Source organism: Diceros bicornis, chromosome 32 (genome assembly GCF_020826845.1).
Source record: "Diceros bicornis minor isolate mBicDic1 chromosome 32, mDicBic1.mat.cur, whole genome shotgun sequence".
Lineage (NCBI taxonomy): Eukaryota > Metazoa > Chordata > Mammalia > Perissodactyla > Rhinocerotidae > Diceros > Diceros bicornis.
In genome coordinates, this window is record NC_080771.1 from 25,797,070 (window position 1) to 25,819,624 (window position 22,555).

Genomic DNA, 22,555 nt, shown 5'->3' on the forward strand with positions numbered 1-22,555 from the left:
CAACTATCCACTGGAGCTTTGGGGGGAAAATAAATAAATAAACAAAATCTTTAAAAAAAAAAAAAAAAAGAAAGAAAGCAGTACCCAGTGGGGAGGCCTACTTTCAAACCCCGGCTCTGCCATCCCACCTGGGCCAGTCACCCCTCTTCAGACCTCGATTTTCTCTTCTGTGCAATGGGGCAATTGTGTGGGGTGCTCAGCGAGGGTGCTGGGGAGAGATGGGTCCAGCCATTTTGAGATCCACTTCTATTTCCTTAGAATGATGTGTCTTTTTCTCCCCTGCTTACCAAATTTCTCAGTGTTTTAAGGCATCAGACTCCTGCTGGGCACCTGTTTCCTGGAGGAAACCCCGATATGGGGGAAAGGAAGCCCCCGGTAAGCAGACCTACACAGAAATATTGATTGTGTACCTAATACATGCAGGACATTGTAGGGGTTGTCATTTCCTAGAAGCAGAGCCTGAGACAGGGATTCTCTGAAAGTAGCTTCGTGAGAGAAGAGGAGCAAGTGGGCAGGAGGGAGCAGGGGAAGATCTGAACAGGGAAGTGGTGCCCTCAGCTGGAATCCAGCTCGAGCCTGGTCCCGAGGGCACTCTGGAGTGTGAATTGCACCACAGAACTGGTCCCAACTCAGGGGTAGGAGGCTGGCCTGCTAGGCTCCCGGTCGGCCACACACTGACCACTGCCTGGTGTGGGGTGGGGTGTAACCTTTGGCCAGGCAGGTTCCACTCTGCCAAACGCAATTTTCCAGAGAAGGGTAGCTGTGAGCAGTCAGCAGCCAACTCTCCCAGCAACTGGGGGCTTGGTGCCCCTGAGAAGGGGAGTCTGGGCCAGTTACGTCCAGCGTGCTCCACAGAGGCGAATGAGTCAATGAGCCTGCAGTTCTACGGGTTCTTTTGCACTTAAGGAGCCACTAGTTATTGACTTCCCTCTCCTCACGGGCCCTTGGGCATATTTGGGGAGTTGCTTGCAGAAAGGCCTTAAGTATAGCAAACAGGTGGGGATGGGATTTCCATTACTTTCCTGTCCCTCTCCCCTTCCCCACTCAGCACCCCACTCACTGTCCTGGGACACTCTGGGGAGGAAAAGTCTCAGCCCAAATCCTCCCCCTTCCCTACTCAGGAATTAGCCCCAGGGGAGAGGAAGGGACTTTGCCAAGGCATCACAGAGTTGGGGCTAGGACCCGGGTCTTCTGACTTCCGGTTCTTTCCTGGCCAGGGAGAACTCCTATGACAGACGCCCCTGGAAGGAGGAGCAGAGTCTCCCTTTTAGGGGGTGAGGGTGAGCAAAGCTCCCTTGGTGAGCAGAGGCAGGCTCCCTTCTTACTCTTTGACCTCCGGGCATGTTGATTTAGGCACTGAATAACTCAGGCCACAGTGAGACTACAGAACAAGGATGCAGCAACCCCTGGGCCAGCCAGCAGCCTGGAGGGAGGCTAAATGCCATGACTCAGCTTGGAAAGAGGCCACGGCAGCTGCCTGAGAGGCTCTGAATGGTTCAGGGTGTTGTTCTTGCTGCCAGCTCTCAGGCTCTTGAGAAGGATGTGACTTTTGGTTTTAAATGGTTTCCTCCCAGATAATCCCTTCACCCATCCACAAGGAAGGAGTCTTCACCAGCCCTGAGGCCCATGGTGGCCTAAGCCCAGCTCATCCTGGGAGGCCCAGGGGTCTTGCGGTAGCTGGCAGCACGGGCCAGTTCTCCATCTGCAAGCACAGAAGCCCAGGCCAGCTCCGGCTCTCAGACTGCTCCGTCTTCACTGGCTCCCTCTTGTCCAAGGAGGCATTGAATGGAGCAGTGCCACAAGTGCAGTCTGTGCTGCTTCAGAATTGTCAAGAGGCACCCCCATTTTACAGAGAGCAAAAGTGAGGTCACATGCAGCAGCCAAACTTGCAAAAGCAACAGTGGTGCCAGAATTGATGCTTGGGGCCTGAACTGCAAATGTGGAATCCTCTGTGCAAGTCTGATTGTCCCAAGTCAAGACCGATGTCGTAGATGGAGAACAAAGGGGCAACTGAAATAAGAAGGGAGGTGGCAAATGATCGCAGGAAGAGGAGCCTTAGTTTGGGAGGATAAAGCCAGAGAGGGGATGAGACTGGAGGCTATGCCATCGTGAATAATAGTTTAAGGCAAATGTGGACCTGCTTCCCAAACCTCAGAACCACTTGAGAAGCGTGAGAGAAGTGAAGTCCCACCTCTTAACTGAACAAAACTCACCCTGAGAGGTGAGTGGATAAATGGATTCAGAAAACGTTTAGAGCAACTCACAGATGAACGTGCCACAAAACTAGGTTTGTGATCAATCAAGTGTCATTGGGGCATATTCCTGCCCCATTAGTCAGGATTCTCGATAAGCAGAACCAATAGGATATATATATATAGGCTGAGAAGTCCCACGATCTGCCGTCTGCAAGCTGGAGACCCAGGGGAGCTGATGGTGTAAGTCCCAGTCCAAGTCTGAAGGCCCAAGAACCAGCAGTGCCAATGGACAGGAGGAGATGGATGTCGGAGCTCAAGGAAAGAGCAAATTCGCCCTTCCTCCACTTTTTTGTTCTAATCAGGCCCTCAGTGGATTGGATGATGCCCCCTCACATAGGTGACAATGATCTTTACTCAGTCTACCCATTCAAATGCTAATCTCTCCCAGAAAAACCCTTACAGACATGTTTTACCAGCTATCTGGGCATCCCTTAGCCCAGTGAATTTGACACGTAAAATTAACCATCACACCTGCCCTGTCCAAATGTCCCTTCCAGAGACAGAGCCCTGGACTGGTACTATAGGAAGTTCTGGTACTCAGGGATGATCTAGTCCAGTCTTATCCATGGATAGCCATTCTCCTCCTAGGTGCAAACAGGTCTTTCCCAAAGCACTGGGCTCTATGCTCAGAGCCAGGCAGACAGGGCTTCCCTGCTGAATCTTGTCTTCTCAGACGGTTTACATAGGAAGAGAGGGGCACAACCTGCTGGAGAGAGGGAGACCTTTCTGGGAGGTAACTGGGCATTATATTTCAAGTCCTTGAAAATGTGCACCTTCCCTGACATGATGACTGCACTTGTAGAAGTAATCTAGAAATACTCAAGGATGCAGATCAAGATCTAAGGACAAGGCAGTTCATCACAGCATTATTCATAATAACAAAAAGTGGGTCAGCTCAGTGGCCAACGGTGGAATATTGGTAAAATAAATTATGGTACAACCATGTAATGGCATACTATGCAGCTATTAAAAAATTGTGTTTTCAAAGAATGAATAAATGGGGAAATGTTCATAGTATATATCATAGGTTAAAAAAAAGAATACAAAAACTGCATATACCTGCAGTCCAATAGAATTCTGTGATGATGGAAGTGTTCGATACTTGTGCTGTCCAATATCGTGGCCACTAGTCACATATGACTACTGAGCACCTGAAATCTTTGGCTAGTGTGACTGAGGAACTGAATTTTGAATTCTAATGAATTTAAAATTTAAATAGCCACACGTGGTCAGTAGCTTCTGTATGGAGCTGCACAGCTATGGTATAACTACAGTTGTATTAAGAAAAGGTGTATAACAACAAATAAAAAAAGACTGAAAGAGTCTGGAAATGTATACAGTAGTTTTCCCTGTTAGTGAGATTACGAGAGATTTAAATTTTGTTTAATTTTTCTGCTTTCAAATATTCCAACAATAAACAGTTTCCTTCTCTAATCAGAAGAACAATAAGAGAGGTGTACCAGAAGGGGGAAGAGGAGAGAGGAAAAGCCTAGTGCAGGCAAAGCTTGCGTTGGCAGGAAGGCCCCGGCGCTGGCCGAGCTGGGTAATCTGCCTCGCACAGGGCTTGTTTTGACAGGACTGTTGTGCCTCTGGTGGCTTGGGTCTTCTCCAAGCTGCAGGGCACCTAGCTGACACGCTACAAACTCGGTTTAGCTGGTGTGAGCATGTGTGTGTGCACATGGGTCTTGCCATCTGTTGCCAACCTGGCAGCGAAGTGTTGCCTCTTCAGCTGTGTTTGTTGAGACTTGGGTGGATTTTGTTGTTTGAATTTCTTGCTTGCTTCACAGGCCTTACTTCAGCTGCTTCTCCAAGTTACCAATAACTTTAAGGAGCTTCCAGCTAAGGTTTTTGCTGGGCCTCCAAAGACTTTTGAAAGTAGGAGAAAGTTCCTGCAGGTGGGTCTTAGCAGACAGCAGGCAGGAAACCTGGGCTTACTCATTATGGTTTGCTGGTGCGTCGGGAATTTAGGAGTGTGAATTATTTGAAGTGGCAAGAATAAAGGAAGATGGAATTTTCCTAAATACATAGCTGGAAGCTTTTTAAGTTTTTATAAGTAGGGAGACCATAAGCAGTGGTTCTCAAACTTCAGAGTGCATAAGAATCACCTGGCTGTTTGCTAGAAATGCAGATTCCTAGTGTTAAACCCCAGGGATTATTTAACACCCCCCTCATTTTAAGGATGCAGAAGTGGGGGCAGGGGAGACAGAGGGCAGAGCCATGTGCCCGAGGGCACCAGCTGGTCAGCAGAGCTGGGATTAGAATCCGGGTGTCCTGACTCTCCGATGTGGGTGTCTTTCACTATATCATGTGCCTCTCAGTTGCCTGTGGCAGATGTCTGGCGTTAAGGGAAGACTGAGGTCCAACCAATTCTCTAACACCAACACGATGTCCAACAATTCAATTCAATTCTGTCACTAACTACTCAGGGTTAGTGCAGACCCCACAGATTAAGGGCTCAGTCACACAAGACTGTTCCCCCTTCAGATGCCACCACACTTCTGCCCAGCCCATGACCACCTCCATCAGGTTTGATAATTTGCTAGAACAACTTACAGGCTCAGGAAAGCGCTCTACTTACTATTACAGTTTATTATAAAGGCTACAAATAAACAGCCAGATGAACGGTCCAGAAAGGCCCTGTGTGCAGGGGCCTCTGTGCCTGTGGAGTTGTGGTGCGCCACCCTCCCAGCACGTGGATGTGTTCACCAACCCAGAAGCTACTCAAACTTTGTTGTTTAGGGTTTTTATCAAGGTTTCATTACGTAGGCTGCAGTCCATCTCTGGCCTCTCTCCCCTCCCTAGAGGTCAGGGGGTGGCTGAAATTTCTAACCCTCTAGTGCGTGGGAGGGGCTGTGACCAGCCCCCATCCTGAAGCTATCTAGGGCTCCCCAGGAGTCATCTCATTAGCATATAAAGACAGTAAATTCTAAGGGTTTTAGGGGCTCTGTGCCAAAAACTGCACAAAAACCAAATATTTATTATTATTCCACATGGGGTATTTGCAATTTTCTGGAAAACACGATAAAATACATTGCATTGCAAAGGCAAAATAGGCCTCTATAGTGATGCTTATTCTCATCATTTCTAGCCCCAGTTGTCTACAGCAATCTCAGGGCACACAGAGGTCACACCAGACACTGTTGGTGCAGGAGGGCTGGGGGTAGGGGGTGGACAGGCTCCCCTCCCTGTGTCTCAGGACCTCCCACCTCAAATCTCAAGGTCCCATAATGGAGCTCAATAGCAGAGCTCTGTTCTATTCCAAGAGAACCGTGAAGTCCAGCTAGAGACAACAGTAAAGATGAGACAATCTGATGAGGCGTTTGGAACAGAGAGGGGCCTCAAGCACCCAAAGAGCTTCCAGACTTAAAATGTCTTCCCTTTGTCAGTTAGGCTGCCACAAATGTGGGCAGGCTTAGGTTATAACGCAAAGATGTTAAGTGGAAAAAGTAAGGCATTAAATCATTAACAGAAATTACTGGGGCTAGTCAAAAAGGATAGCTTCCTGCCCTCCCTGCAGAGAACAGGGCAGCTAGGCGCAGCAACAGTCTTCCACACCCTGAGGAATTGGGCCACACCTCCCACTGAGAGAGGGCACCTACAGCACGTCACAGCTGTGGCTCAGGGGCTGTGGGGACAGCTCAGGACGTTGAGCACTGTTTGAAGATGGGCAGCTCCATAACTTCCACAAGAAAACCCAGACATTGACTGCAGTTTATTTTGGTGTCTTTAAATTTTAAGCTCATTTATCCAGGTCAGGAACCATTTATTTGCCTCTAACAAGTTGAGGCCTGCTGCAGCACCTTTCTAACATATGGCCTGTTCATGTTCTGTCTCTGTACATCTGTCAAGGCTGTGTGGGTGAGAGGAAGGCTGACTCAGCAGGCCTCATACCATTGGCTGTGCTGAGAGGGGGCACAGGGCCTGGCACAGTCCCCTCAGTTCCCCCAGCTGCCACCTGCTTTTCAGAGAAAGAGGAGTTGGGAGGCACCTATGTGAGTCACTCCTCTCCTAGGGAATGTTCCCAGGAGCTGCTTTGTGTGTGGGGGGTAATTCTGGAATGCCTGCTAGCCCAGAATGGGATGCAGAGAAAGCTCCTCGATACCCAGCAAGCTCATCACCATGGCAACCCCTCCATCCCTGAATTGCCTATCCCTTGGACATCTCTCTCGTAAGGAGACAGACAGAGGTGATGCAAGTTTAAATGTGGGCTTGCTTGTCTTTCTTTTTAAAAAATTAGCTTGAAATATTTAAGATAAATAGAAAGGTACAATGAATAACGTAAGAAATATCTGCATCCCCACCTCCCAATTTAAAACCAAATCTGTAAATGAGGCTCCTTGTTTATCTTTCTCTGATCATATAACCTTCCCTATCCCATGAGAGGTAATCATTATGCTGAGTTTAGTGTTTATCATTCATTTATTTATACATAATTATGTTTATATATGTATATTTATATGTAATTATATATTATATGTATTCTGAACCAATGTAAATTGGTAAAATTTCCATGTTTAAAATTTTTTATTGAGGTGAGAGTCCCATAAAATTAACCATTTTAAAGTTTACAATTCAGTAGCATTTAGTGCATTCACAATGTTGACAACCATGACCTTTATGTTCACGTTTTGAACTTGTATAACTGGGATCGTACGTTAGGTCTTTTGCAACTTGCTTATTGCATCAGTGCTGCTTATGAGGTTCATCTGTGTTGATACGTGTAACCTAGGTTCATTCGTTTCATCCCTGTATCCTATTCCACTGTGTGACTATTTCACAACTGATGCTTTCTCCTAATGGGCATTGGGTGTTTTCCAGGTTTTTACGATCACCAATTAAGCCTGCCTCCTTGTGCACATGCTGGCGCTTCTCTAGGACGTCAACCCAGGAATACAGTTGCTGTGTTGTGGGCCGAGTGCAGCTCCAGATTAGACATTGCCAAAGTGTTCTTCCAAGTGCTAATTTATACTCACATAAGCTTGGCTGTTGTGGAACACCTTGGAAGCCAGGTGCACAATTTAATTATAGTAACTTAACACGTGGATAGTGTATTTCATTTACTAAAATGCTGTGAGGGAGGCAGGGCAGGATTATTAATCGTTCTTAGCAACTTTTTGAAGACAAGGAACCTGAGACTCAGAGGCATTCAACTTGGATCACAGCACTAGGATTTAAGGTTAGGGGCAGAACACCAATCCCAGTGTGTTTGACCCCAATAGTCCTCTCTCCTTATGTTAATTTATCCCCTCCCCCTCCCCCACACAGCCACCTCGTACCTTACTTGAGCAAAGCTCAGACAGTCTACCCCATCAGCTTTCTTTTTTTTTTTGTGAGGAAGATTGTCCCTGAGCTAACATCTGTGCCAATATTCTCTATTTCGTTTTTGTTTTGTTTTAAAGATTTATTTATTTATTTTCCTCCCAAAGCCCCAGTAGATAGTTGTATGTCATAGTTGCACATCCTCCTAGTTGCTGTATGTGGCACGCGGCCTCAGCATGGCCAGAGAAGCGGTGCGTTGGTGCGCGCCCAGGATCCGAACCTGGGCCGCCAGTAGCAGAGCGTGCGCACTTAACCGCTAAGCCACGGGGCTGGCCCAATTTTCCCTATTTTGTATGTGGGATGCCTCCACAGCATGGCTTGATGAGCAGTGTGTACGTCCACGCCTGGGATCTGAACCTGAGTATCCCAGGCTGGCCACCGAAGTGGAGCACATCAACCCAACCACTATGCCACCAGTCTGGCCCCTCCCATCAGCTTTCTGAGATCACAACAATGAAAGCTCGCTGGCAGACCACAGAGAGAAGGAGACCCTGAGGGAGGGTCTCTGTGGTTAGGGCCATTCCAGGCTGCAGGGAACCAGGGTGGAATCTTCTGGACTTCCACATCCCACTTTTCTTGTTGTGGTCCATTTGCCTGTGCTTAAAGATCACATCTGATAGTACCTTTGGATCTAAGTAGGCCTAGGAGGGCACGAAACAAAAGCTGCAGAAAAAAAGAAAAGACTTTGCAGAAAAGTCTGAGGCAGGAACTCTGGGCACACCTGTAAGGAAGGGAACGAGGTGCAGTGGGAGCAGCATTTAAGATACCCCGACTCTCCAAGGTGCAGTCATCTGGCACCCAGTCCCTCCTCCTCTTACTCCCTCCAGGCAGCATCCCAAAGAGGAGAGGCTAACACTGCCTCCACTGCTTAGCACAGAAACTTGATTCTGGAGCACAGCTTATGCATGAGTGACACCTCACCATGAGGCCTGAGGCTGTCTAGGTGAGACAGCCACTCCCCTCATGCAGAGAGGGGTTCGGATGCTGCCCCAGGGTGTAGGCAGGACTGGAAGCTGAACCCAGTGTGCCCATGCCTTTAGTGTACTTCTGACACAAACTTTTGGCACCAGGGTGTGCCAGCTGCCATTCCTTTCAACTGCAAACATCTCATCTTTGGTTCTTCTGACCCCTTACACTCAAGTCTTTCCTTTCCAACATGAATCCTCCATCATGGAGTTGGGATCCAGAAGGTGATGAGAGGCTGTTTAATCTTGCCTGCACTGCCCACGCCCCCGCCCCCATCCTACCCTCCAGTCACAAGATGTAGGTGTGATCACTGGCTTTTTTGCAGTTTGACCTCAGGCAAGCTTCCTCTTCTGAAAAATGAGAGGATCTGATGATATGAGATGTGAGAAAGCACCTGGCACAAGGGACCACTCCATCATTTGTTGGTGAAGCTAAGAGCTTCTGATCCTTACCCAGGAATCCACTATCTCATACCAATTCCTATTTGTTCACTTCTGTTTTTTGGTAATTAAAAAAAGGTCATCGAGGGGGCCGGCCCGGTGCTGCAAGCAGTTAAGTGCGCGCTCTCCGCTGCGGCGGCCCGGGGTTCGCAGGTTCAGATCCCGGGCACGCACCGACGCACCGCTTGGTAAGCCATGCTGTGGCAGCATCCCATATAAAGTGGAGGAAGATGGGCATAGATGTTAGCTCAGGGCCACTCTTCCTCAAGAAAAAAGAGGAGGATTGGCATCGGATGTTAGCTCAGGGCTAGTCCTCCTTACAAAAAGAAAAAATGGTCATCGACTCTTACCCAACATGCCTGAGCAATTCCAGTTCTGGCTAAATACTGATACGAAATGCCTGAAGCCTGCACTCTCAAGAGCCTGTTCTAGGTCCTATCCACCCCACCATGCCACGCCACCCACACCGTGCCACACTAACTACACATCACATACCACACCACACCTCCTCTGTTCAGCTGATGCCACGAGGCAGCGCAGCACCTGGAGAGCCCTGTCACCTGGCCTGCCTGGGTACCAGAAGCACCATCACTCCACTCTTTCCTAGGGAGGTTCTCCCCATCCTTCTGTGGGGTCAGTAACCAGCTAGCCTGCTGTACCTGTGCAGTTCTCATGGACTCAGGCACTGACTAAGTGCCTGCCAGGGCTCTTAGCCAGCTCCTCCTCCTCAGCTCCGACCGTGTACAGCTCTCTCAAGACTTAGTTCTTAATGCGGCCCCTTCTCCCCTAGAGACTCTGTTATACAGAGTTCCTAATTAGAGCACCATGTTCCTGAGGAAATAAGTGAGCAGAAAACATAAAGAAGCTTGCTTTATTCTTTGACCTCATACTGTTTTAGGGCAGTTTTTTCAGTAATGGGAAGGTACCAGATGCCCTGGATATCCGACACACCCATCTGGGACAAGAAGACAAAGACTGATGGTAAGAGCAGGGCCAGAATTCTCTGGACTCCGCACAGCAGCCAGGAAGCATCCCTGGGCGGTCCTCCTGTCCTTCACGCCATGGCAAGGGAGGCGCACGGAGCAGGCAAAGGGCTGCCGAACTGCCTCTCAGCACTGACTCAGTCTTTCCACTTCCTGCAAACATTTTCCTTGACAATTCCCAACTCCTGGAGAAAGGGGCATCACTTCCTTTGGGAGTGAGGCAGATTAGTTTTCACTCAATGTGGATGCGAAGAGCTAGATAAAATATTATCCACTTGTTCTTAAAAACTGTGGGCTAGATGCTGTCTGACATTGTTCAAACAAGACTGACAAAAAAGGTGATTCTTGATTGAAAATGAACACAACTCAAATCAGCCCCACGATCCAGCCTGGCCTCAGCAAGCCCACTGAGAAAGGCAGGCATTCGCTGAGGCAGCTCTCAGTCCTCTTGAGAGTGAGGCAGGAAGAGGTCAGGACAGGTGGCAATGGTGACTGAGAAGGCAGCTTCCACTAAGAGCACAGATGGGGCTCACGCAGGGGCACAAATGACCAGGAGGAAGGCCCAAGGGTGGTGCATGTCTGCCTCAGGTGCTCCCATAGATGTTCACACCTCACCCTCTCCCGATTTCACCACTCGCTGAATCAAGTAGGCCTGCTCCTCAGTGGCTATGCCATTTCCTTCGTATTCTCTCTTACACCTTAGTCCTCTGCCTGGGTCCCTGGCTGGCAGCCGAGGCACACTCCATTCTACAGCCACAGGACTCAGCCCACTGTGAATGGTGAGGCAGGACTAAGAAGAATCACATCTCCTGGGGCCTGGTTTACACCTACAAGAAACCACCACTCATTTGGAGCCCATGCCCAAGGACCCGTCTTGCTGGCCAATTCCACTGTCCCTTGGAATTGATCTACAACAGTAAGAAGTGAACACAGGAGTCAGAGGAGGTGCTTCAAAGTCTGGGAGATGAGACACAGAATCTGCAAAGATTAGTTTCCAAGTTGTTAAACAAGCACAGGATCTTAGGCGGTGGAGAGCAGGGCTTCTGAAGGCTGCCCATTCTGTCCTGGAATAGCTGGAGCACTTCAGTCCTTCCTTATATACAACTCAATTCTGCCTCTCTGGGACAATTTAAAAAAAACGATTTATGAGCCGGCCCCATGGCTTAGTGGTTGAGTGCACACGCTCCGCTGCTGGCGGCCTGGGTTCGGATCCCGGGCGCACACCGACGCACTGCTTCTCCGGCCATGCTGAGGCCGCGTCCCACATACAGCAACTAGAAGGATGTGCAACTATGACATACAACTATCTACTGGGGCTTTGGGGGCACAATAAATAAGTAAAATTATTAAAAAACAAAACGATTTATTATGAAAAATTCAAATCTATATAAAAGTAGAGGGAATAGTGTAAAGAATTTAACGTATTCCTCACCCAGCTTCAACAATTACCAAGACATGGCCCATCTTGTTTCATCTCTAACCCCACCCACTCCTCTGGGACAACTGTAAAGTCCAAATGGAGAAAAGCCTATTGGTTTATTACAAAAAACTGAGTGTTCCGGGTACCACTGGTTGGTTGACCTATCATCTACTCCTAATTCCCGCCCCCCTACCACCCCCAGCTTCCACGAGAGGCTTTTCCAGCCTCCCCTACTGCTGGGGGTGGTCAGGTGACCCAGCTGTAGCCAATGAGACGTAAATGAAAGCTTGCTTGAAAGCCTGCTTTAAAGCTACTTTTAAAAGTCTCATTGTAAGATGATACATGTGTGTGCACACATACACACGTGCAAATTTTTTTGCCAGAGGAAGCTGCTTCATTAGTAAGATGAACTTAGTTCAATACTTTTAAGGCTTTTAAGGAGGTTACATGTAGATCAAGGGGGAGGCAGCTGAAGTCAAGGCCAATGAAACAGTTTTAAATGTGCAAGTCTGGGAACACTCAAGTAAGGATCTACAAAGTCGGGAGGAAGGGCATCTATAACAAGAATGGTGCAAATAGCTATGAATTCCTTGAGAAGCTGCCAGATTCTTCAGAAGAAGGGGCTAGGCTAGAGGGGCATTTCAAAAGACTCATGGATGCATAAAAAGTCATCAAGTGGAGATCAGATGTGTGCAGCAAACCTGCTGGGAAAAGACACACCAATCAAGAGTAGCAGAAAGGAACCGACCTTTCTGCAGAGTTGTTAACATTAATCTAATGCAGAGAAGAGATGGAGAAGCCTGGATCATAAACAAAACAGGCAGGGCCAAGGCCCCGCTATGACTCTCACTGACATACCTGACTTCTCTCTCCATGCCTTGGAGCAAAGTGAGCATAGCAAACCCACCTGTGCGAAGAACCCAGCATGCTCTTGCAGCTTTTGTCGTAATCTCGTAGTGTTCAAAGGTGTAGAGATTTGGAAAAAGAAATACCCTAACATATGACGAATTCAGTAACGTTTATTGTATAGGATACCAAATCATTGTTCAATCCGGGAGGGGAGCCAGCTCACTCATTTGTTGATACAATGGCTCCTGAGATGACAAACTGTGTGAAAGAGAATAAATGCTGGAGGCACTCAGAACTCCAGAAAAAAGTTAGGGAAACCGTCATCCATCCAAGGCAGTCAACAAGGGACGACGTACCAGAGGATACCACATGGCAGGACTCGCATCTGTCTTAGCTGGTGGCTCCTGCAGGTCTGGATGTCCTGCCCTAATCAAAACGCTGGCTGGTCTTAGGTTAAAGGACTTGCCTGTTATTCCTGTGTTCCCGTGTAGGGCCATAACTGAGCCCTCACAGGCCACCTGTTCTGACATTGGCCTGAAATGCACTAGTATCAGTTCTAGAATCCTTAATCACAGTGGATGTGAACAATGTGTTCAAATGCAGCTTGTAAACTACTTTTCTGAGCAATAAAGTTCATAACCCCATAACCATGTAGGGTTGACAATCTTATTAGAGGACTGGATGGGGAGGCCTGTGCTTATATCCCTCAGGTATGTCATTAGCTCCTCTCAACCCTATGGGGTACTGGTGCTTCTCATGCCTTTACAGACCAGAAAATGGAGGCTCAGAAAGCCAAGCTGTGGTCAAGGTCACATAGCTGGTAGATGTCCAGGCAGGCGCGCGTGCGCGCGCGCACACACACACACACACACACACACACCCAGGAGTAGGTTGTGTGGTTTACTGCTCTATTAATATGAAGTTTGGAATTTAAATTTTCCTACAGAGTATAAAAAAGAAAGGGTCCTTCACAGTCTTCTTTGACAAACCAAAAATTAAAGAACTATTGAGGTGGGAGCACATCTGAAGTTGACTTTAACTTTGGGAAGAGGAAAAAGGCTGAAGGGAAAAAAATCCCTAATTCAGCAATAATATATCCTTATTTTCAGCTTTACACTGTACCAGTAAATCGGAATTCCATTCAGGAGGGAGAAAGAGATCAGGGGAGAAGCACGAGCAGAACAGAGAACAAAACTGCCCAGGACCAGGCCGGCCCCATGGCCTAGTGTTTAAGTTTAGTGCGCTCCACTTCGGCGCCCAGAGTTCACGGGTTCGGTTCCTGGGCATGGACCTACACCACTCGTCAGCCATGCTGTGGTGGCAATCCACATATAAAATGGAGGAAGACTGGCAACAGATGTTAGCTCAGGAACAATCTTCCTCAGAAACCAAAACAAACCAAACCAAAAAAACCCCCCAAAACTGCCTGGGACTGGTGTTCCATTGGCACCAGTGAGCCTCCTTCCCTCAGTCTTCAGGGCAAGGCTGACTTCACAAAGAGTCCCATGGCCCCAGAACTGCACATCCACGCTGGTCCAGACAGGCCTGGAATGTACTGACTTGGCCTGGTAGACTTTGCAGCAGAATAAGGGAGGGTAAGTGGTGTCATCATCTTCGCCAGCCTCTCACAGGACCAACTTGTATCTATTTATTTATTTATTTATTGTTTTTTAAAGAACACACTTTTAAAAGTAAAATGAATGAAACCACTGAGATCAAGATACAAAGACAGAAACTCAAAATAGAAAACAAGACCTTGCTGGGAAACAGTTGATGAGAAATACCGGAAACATTTCACAGATGCACAAAAAGCTCACATTGTAAACAGGATTAAGCCGCTATTGATTTTCCCCCACAACATCAGGGTTTCATTTTGCTCAGCCTGAGATCTCGCTCAATTTCAAACTGCCTGTGATCCACTCGGTCTAGAAAAGCTTTCCGTTCAATGTACCTAGAAAAAAATGAAAAAGATGTTTGTCAGCAGAATCCAGCAGGAGAAAATGCCTCCTCTGCACTGTCCCATTCCCGCCCCCCCGGTGTGAACGGGTCCACTTCGCCAGTGGGATCACCAGGTTACAGCAAATGCAAACAGATGACCACAGTTGGTGCCCAGACTGACCACCCACGACTCAGTAACATCCAAACCACTCAAGTTGGATCTAAACAAGGATATTTTTGGTTCAGATGTAAAAGAAAATAAAATGAAAAGGAGAAAGGAACAACTTATCAAAGGAAAGTACATTAGAGACTTGGATGTTCCAATTTTGCAACAAGGTTTTAAGGAAAGCAGCAGCAGGCTTAGTCAAGCCCAGTTCAGAGCCCAGCTCCGTTACACATTAGCTGGGCCACGCTGGTCAAGGACTGACCATCTCTGAGCCTCATTTTTCTCAACAGCAAAGTAGTGATGCCATATTTCCTGGCCTTAGTGGTGTACAGAGTTGGTAGCAGAGAGAAAGCTATGCATCCTGCACATATACATCAAAATGTGAAAAAAAAATGCATCTGAAAATGGAAGAAATAGGGTAGTAAAAACTACCCCCTAGGGCGGCAGTGAAGGTGCAGTGAATTGAGAGGTACATAAAGCGCTCACTGGGCCGGCCCCGTGGCTTAGCGGTTAAGTGCTCGCGCTCCGCTGCTGGCAGCCCGGGGTTCAGATCCCGGCCGCGCACTGACGCACCGCTTGTCCGGCCATGCTGACGCCACGTCCCACATACAGCAACTAGAAGGATGTGCAGCTATGACATATAACTATCTACTGGGGCTTTGGGGGAAAATAAATAAATAAAGTTATTTTAAAAAAAATAGCAAAAAAAATTAATCATTAAAAAAAAAAGCGCTCACTTCAGAAGGGATTTAACTGCCTCCAGTCCCCCACCCCCACCTTTCTCTCCTTGTATTCTCCACCCAATTGGGGCCAGGCTGCTTCTGCAAACTTGACAGAAGAGCCCTTTCCCTAAATTCCTCTAAGGGAATCTTAAGTGCCTCTGCTGCCCGAAATCCACATATAAAGGTCAGGGCTCTGCTCCCTAATCTGGGGCCAGGTTCAGTTGACAAGGGTTCCTTCGGTCCTCCCAGGCAGGATGGGAAGGCAGCAGAGGGCTGAAGTGGGCAGTCTGGCTGCTTAATGAGACACAGCTGCATTTCAATGCACCTTCTTGCCATAAAGTGTGCTGCGATTTGCCTGGGGGGAGGGGATCTCTGCAGCTAATTCACCTATTGAGAGAGCAAAATTGCCACTGAAAATGGGAGACATAATTGAATCTCTGCACTAATTTTTCTTTTGTTGCACTGTGGAAAATGTGCACCTGTCATTACAAGGTCATTACGTTTACGGTGAGAACACTACCAGGTTCAGGAAGCTGTGTTCCTTTGCTGAGTTCAGGGCCTCACATTCCCTCCCAGAGCACCCTGTGAAATGCAGTCCATCCTCTTTGCTTTCCAGCCAAGCCTGTGGCCACTAACCCTATGCCTTACTACAGAAGGGGTGGCGGCTCTGAGTTCGAATCCTTACTCTGCCACTTGCTGGCTGTGTGATGCTTGGTAACCCATGTAACCTGCCAATTCTGTTTCCTAATCTCCCCCCCACAAAAAGAAAGGATAATCATCCCTTCTCTGAAGGGCTGTGTGAGGACTAAATGAAATAGTGTACATATAATGCCTAGCACAGAGCAGGTGCTCAATAAAATGGCAGCTAACGTTGTCACCATCATTTTGGGAAGCCAGCTTCTGCCAGGGTCCTGAGGACAATCGATCCAAGAGGAGCAGTCAGCTCTCTTGATGAGTGTTATCAGTGACCAGAAACCACTACCTGGTCCGGGATCAGGAATTAAGCTGCTGTGTCAAAACCACCACCAAGGGCCAGCCCTGGTGGCCTAGTGGTTAAGTTTGGCACTTGCTGCTTTGGCGGCCCAGGTTTGGTTCCCAGGCGCGGACCTCCACTTGTCTGTCAGCGGCCATGCTGTGGCGGCAGCCCACATACAAAAAGGAGGTTGGCAGCATATGTTAGCTCAGGGTGAATCTTCCTCAGAAAAAACAGAAAACAAAGCAAAAAAACAAACAAAACCCGACCACCAAGAGGCCAGAATGGCTGGAAACACAAAGGGCAGGGCCTGCTTGTCTGACATAAGCCCTCAGGGTCAGGCTGCCAGATTTAGCAAGTGAAATGCAGAATGCCCAGTTACATTTGAATTTCAGACTCCCTGGCACAGAGGGAAGCCACAGACATTGTGGACCCCTTCTGCTAAAGAAAGAAAAGGGGGGACAGTGGTGGCGAAGTAGACACACAACAGAACAAACTCACCTTCCATCTATCACCAAGGGACCCATGATTCTCCAGAGGGGGCTGTTAACCAAAATTGACGGATGGGCTTTGTTACACTACGACCATCATCCCTCTCCACTCCAAGCCCCCTGGTTCTGGGTGAAGATTGTGATGGGGACCAATGTTTTGACAGTGGTGTGCTTTAACTCCCTCTTGAAGGTCCAGCAGAAAAAAAGGGGTGAACTGTGGCTAGAGAGGAATTTAGGGCATGTTTCAAGAGAGCCATTACCCAGTGCTACCTGTCTGAGAGAGTGGGCCAGGGGGAAGGAAGAGAAATATGCAGCTTTGAACATTTGTGGTCTTTCTTCTTGACTTTCTTTTAAAGAAGAAGAAGTGATACTTAAATTAGGATGCTCACTGAGCATGAATAATGGCCTTGCAGATTCCTGGAAGCTTCTCTGGGTCCAGCTGAACCTGAGACTATCCAGAGTGAAGCCAGGCTGGGTGCTCAGCAGGCAGGGGCAGGCAGAGTTCAGGTTTAGGGAAGGCCTCAGGCAGCAAAGAGGGGCACATGTGCAGAATGCTACTGAATTCCCAAGGGCAACCCAGACAAAGGCCATCAAGGCAGGTTTGGTGACTTCATTCTCCCATTCACAGCCATCTGCAGCTGCTAATAGGATCCTTGTGATGGCTTTAGTTTACTGCCAAGAGCTGACCAGGAACAAAACTTCTATTAGACATGGACTCCCCACCTCCCAGAGATAGAAAAGGTGCTGAGGATGAGAGTGGCTCTGACATTTACTATTTGTGAGACTTTGGGCAAGATACTTAATTTTCTGTGTCTTATTTTTCTTCTCTGTAAAACAGGAATAAAAATTACAATACTTCTGACAATTTAATGAAACTGTGAAAAGTGCTTTGTAAACAATAAAAACAAAAATAGCTGTTGAGTGTTGCCGGGTTCTTGCTTCCCATTTCTGACTTGATTCTATCACTACAAAGCCTCAGAACCTGGGACAGTTGGAACAGGGACCAAGAGACCAAATGTTCCAGAAAGAGGAAGGGCTCGTGGGGAAGGCCACCTCCTCCAAGGTGGCCTGAGTGGATGGCCTATTTAAACTGAGCCTCAGAAAGTTTTCAGGCACGTTAAGTGGGTTACAGTCTCGGCACAGAACTGCCAGCTGACAAGTGCAATGATGCTTTTCTAGCCTGGGTGCAGCACTCCCAGGGACCCAGCCTGATTTGGCCCAGTCCCCTGGGAAGCCAGGGGTGGGGGTGGAAGGTATCATACCTTCCCCCTATTACTGCCTTATGTGGTCCATTTAAGAGGCAGCAGCTCTTCGCTTTCATTAATAAAATATGCTAACAGCATCAAATTCTAAGGGATTTTCTAGCTTTTCCCTTCAGAACCAGGTTAGATACAACAGGCTTTGACATATTTTTGATCTTTCAACCCAAATTACTTTTCTGCCACCAATTCTCTTGAGATCCAGGCCAATGGGGAGAGAGAGAAAAATGGAAGAAGAGGACAAGAGAAGGGTAGAAAATGCTTCTAGGGAACATGTCAGTGCCTACTTCTGGGAACCCATGCTGCAAATTAAAGGATGGCCATCCATCCTCCAAGACGTCAAAGGTCTTTGAGGGCAGGAGGGCCTAGTGGGTGTGCTGGGAGCTCCAAGAGCTCTGTCATACGGTTGACCACTCACGAAAGGCTTCCTGCCCACTGGCCAGGAAAAGAAAGAGCACAGGGAGGTGCAGGGAAATCTGAAGAAAGTACATAACTGAGGGCATTTCAGGGCTGTGTTACTACTCTGCTCCAAGCACAGCCAGCGTTCAGTTCCCCAAGCAAGCATTCAGCGCAGCACAAACATGAGAAGGAAAGTGGGTCAACTTCAATTCCCAGCACCAGAAAGCAATGGGCAATGCAGGCACTCCCAGGCTAGAGTAAAGATCTGTGATGGATGTAATAAGATACGCACTTTTTTACTCTGTGAAATGCAACTGAAAGAAGTAATCTGCCCAATATTGCACAAGCCTGTGGCACCCCAACCCCCATGGAAGAGGCTGTGACTTGCAAACCTCTTGAGGGCCAGAGTGAAAGAGTGGTGATTTTAATTAAGTTTCTACTCCATTGCTTTCCTCCCATCTTACCTCAAGGTTGTGCTGGTTCTGAAAGAGCGACTCTTGAGGGTCATAGAGATAGATTCTTTGGGAAAAAAAATTATTTTCTCTGGTCTCTCTTTCATGCCTCTCCAAATCACAAACACACCTGGTTTCCAATCATCAAGCTCCATGATCTTCAATCTGACTGCCAGCAGCCCCAGTCTGGGGGCTTTATTTCTCTCATTTTCTGTGCATTGACCCCTTCCCCCAAGCCTGCTGGGCCTCCGCCTCAGCAGTGTTGGCGAACATTGCCGGGGAACCTGTGTGATCGGTTACAGGGCTAGACGGAAGCAATGCTAACCGCCTGAGTGCAGACTGCTGACACCAACCCTGAAACGCTGGACCATGCTGGACTAGGCCATGGGAGGCCGGGGCTCAGAGTAAAAGCAGTGATTCTTTGCTGTGCAGACAACTGTCTTTGGTACAGGCATTTTAACCAACTTTGCTGACTGAAAATGATGTGTGGGTGGAGACATCATTCTGATGTATCATGCCTTTCTTTTCTGGGTAGTTAATTCCAATCCTACTAGGCCCCAAAACAAAGCCATGGCCATCTGATATCTAGTGGGATGGGCATTTAGACAGTGCGATGGCTCAGCACCTGCTCCGGGCTAGGTGCTTTTCTAGGTGCTGGTGACGGAGTGTGAACCAGAACCTGCCCTTGGGGGCTTATTATACAAGAAACAAGACACCACGATACATATCAGTTGATAATAAGTGTGACGGAGAAAATCAAACAGGGCGATGTGATTGAGGGCTCCTGGGGGGAATGGGGGCTACTCCAGAGAGTGGCAACGCGTTGAGCCCTGAGTGACAAACAGGAGCCTATCATAGAGGAGGAGCCGGAGGAGCATTACAGAGGCCAGACTGCTGTGAGCAGGGGGGAAGAGAATAAGAAGTGGGCAGGGGACAGCTCAAGGAGGGCATGGAATGCCAGGGTAAGGAGCTGAACACTGATTTTAAGTGCAACTGGAGGGCTTTCAGCAGGGAAGAGAAGGAAAATGGTTTGTATTTTTAAGAAATCATTTTCGCTGCTATGTGGAGCAGAATGGAGAAAGGGATACAGATATAGAAGCAGGGAGCACAGCAGAGGTCTGTGGCTTATACTGGAGTGGTGGCAGGGGGCTGGACAAAGAGGGATGGACTGGATATTTTACTATAGAATTGTCTATTGGATTTTCAGGATTTGAGTGGAAAGAGAGGAAATCAAGGATGACTCCTAGGTTTTTCTTTTAACAGCTTGGTGGATGGTGATGGTGTCATTTTCTGAGAAGTCTGAGGAAGGAGTCCATTTATGGAAAGAAAGCAAGTATTTGGTTTTGGATGTTAAGTTTGATGTGTGTCTTGGACATACAAATGGAGCTGTCAACTCAACAGCTGAGATGGCAGTCTGGAGCTCTGTGGAATGGTCAGGCAGGGAATAGCTTTTTTGGGAGTCATCAGCAGAAAATGGTATCTTAGCCATGGAATGTGAGGACAGAAGGCCCTGGGACTTCCCAAGTTCAAAAGCCCAGAGAAGGAAGAAAGTCCAGCCGGGAGACTGGGAGGAGATGCCCCCAAGCTGTATTTGCCACCATTGTGGAAAGTATTCCTGAAAGGTTGGCAGGAATATACCAGGAAGGGATTTAAAAGAATAAAAGCACCTGGCTTTCCAGTAAAGCCCTAGACTTGGCGAGGTCAGGAATGGCAGATGGAAGAAGAGTGAGCAAAGGACTTGAGGGAAAAGGGAGAAGATTCCTATTTATAAACATGCTAGACATTTCAACTACTTATTTAATGCCCATAGTAAACCTGAGAGGTATACTGAAGAGTTTCCACTTTACAGATGAAGAAACTGGGGCTAGAGCACACGGCAGGTTTGTAATAGAGCCAGGATTTGAATTCAGTTTATTGTAAAATATCACACACATACACAGAAAAGTGTTTAAAATGGGGAAAGGCAAATGAGTCATTATGAAGCAAGCACTCACAAGGCCACCACCACGTCTAGAAGCAGAATGCTGGCAGCCTCGAGGAGGCCCCTGCACACCTCTTACCCCAACACCTGCCCAGCCAGGTGTAGCTCGCCCACATTTCCCTGCCTCCCTTTCAAGTTTCTGTTCCCTCGACATTACAGTCTAGTTGTGCCTAATTTTGAACTTCACATAAATAGACTTACACTGTGTGTATTCTTTTGTGACTTGCTTCTTTCACAAATTGACCTATTGGACACATTGGTTTTCCCTGTTTTTGACCTTCATATAAATGGAATTATACTGCATGACCTTCTCTTTGTTATTATGTTATTGAAATTTATCCACGATCATTCTCATTGCTAAAGAGTATCCAGCGTGTGAATATATCCCACTTTGTCTATTATACTATTGATAGACATTTGAGTTGTTTCCATTTTGGGATATTATGAAAAGTACTGTTATTTAAATTCTCACACGTCTTTTGCGGAACATATAACCGAATTTTTGTTGGGAATACAGCTAGGAGTGGAACTGCCAAGTCACAGGGAATAACTACACTGAGCTTCAGCAGATAATGCCAAGTGGTACATTTGAATCTGAATTGTCATATCTCCCAGATAAATTGAATTTGAGGAGACTGCCCTCTTTATTTCTGGTAACGTTTTTGCCTTAAAGTTTATTTTGTCTAATATTAATATGGCTACGTCAGCTTTCTTTTAGTTACTGTTTGCATGGGTTATCTTTTCTCCCATCTTCTTATTTTCAACATTTCTGCATCCCATTGTTTTAGATATGTCTCTCATTTTTTAAATTTTATTTTTTTTTTGCTAAGGAAGATTCACCCTGAGCTAACATCTATGCCAATCTTCTTCTGTTTTGTATGTGGGTCGCTGCCACAGCATGGCTGCCGACGAGTGGTGCAGGTCCACGCCTGGGACCCGAACCCATGAACCCACGCCACAGAAGTGGAGTGTGCCCAACTTAACCACTATGCCACAGGGCCAGCCCCTAGATACGTCTCTTTTAAACAGCAAATAATTGTTCTTTATTTTTTAATTCAATACGTCAATCTCTGTCTTTTAACTGGAGCATTTAGTTTATTGATATTTAATGGAAGTTCTGATAAATTTAGTTTTAAAATCTATCATCTTATATTGTGCTTATTATTTGTCCTGTTTGGTTTCTTTAATTCTCCTTTTGTGTTTTCTTTTGGTTAATTAAAAAAAAATCATTCCATTTTTCTCCTTCCATTACTTTGGAAATTATATACTCTGTCTCTACTCTAGAAATTTCAATATGTACACTTAGTCAACACCTTTACCCTCCTCCTGGATAATACAAAATCTCTGGAAAACTGAAGTCCGTTTACCCCCTCCCAACTTTTACGTAGTTGTTGCCAGGTATTTTAATACTATCTTGCTTTAACAACTTACAAGACATTAATATATTATTTTATATAGTCAATGCTCTGGGGCCGGACCCGTGGCGTAGTGGTTAAGTGCACATGCTCCGCTGCTGGCGGCCCGGGTTTGGATCCCAGGCTCGGATCCCTGGCGCACACCAACGCACTGCTTGTCAGGCCATGCTGTGGCGGCGTCCCATATAAAGTAGAGGAAGATGGGCACAGATGTTAGCCCAGGGCCAGTCTTCCTCAGCAAAAAGAGGAGGATTGGCATGGATGTTAGCTCAGGGCTGATTTTCCTCACCAAAAAAAAAAACAAGAAACGAAACACTATATAGTCAATGCTCATTTAAATTACCACATATATGCCTCTTTGCTCTTCAATGATTCTCAGACCTTCCATCTGGAATGATTTTTCTTTTTTGGGGGGAAGATTCGTCCTGAGCTAACATCTGTTGTCAATCTTCCTCTTTTTTCGCTTGAGGAAGATTAGCCCTGACATAACATCTGTGCCAATCTTCCTCTATTTTGTATGTGGGTCG

General features: G+C 47.1%; 2 protein-coding genes across 2 annotated transcripts in view; both read right to left on the minus strand.

Annotated features, from left to right (window-relative positions):
- Positions 1–22,555, minus strand: part of TMEM231 (transmembrane protein 231) — a 231,719-nt gene that overhangs the window by 28,239 nt on the left and 180,925 nt on the right. The gene's annotated exons all lie outside the window — the stretch shown is intronic.
- Positions 13,114–22,555, minus strand: part of CFDP1 (craniofacial development protein 1) — a 125,582-nt gene continuing 116,140 nt past the window's right edge. Inside the window, exon 7 of the mRNA XM_058528300.1 lies at positions 13,114–14,183. Within this exon, the coding sequence (XP_058384283.1) occupies positions 14,093–14,183 (91 nt within the window). The 3' untranslated portion in view covers positions 13,114–14,092. The remainder of the gene's footprint in view (positions 14,184–22,555) is intronic.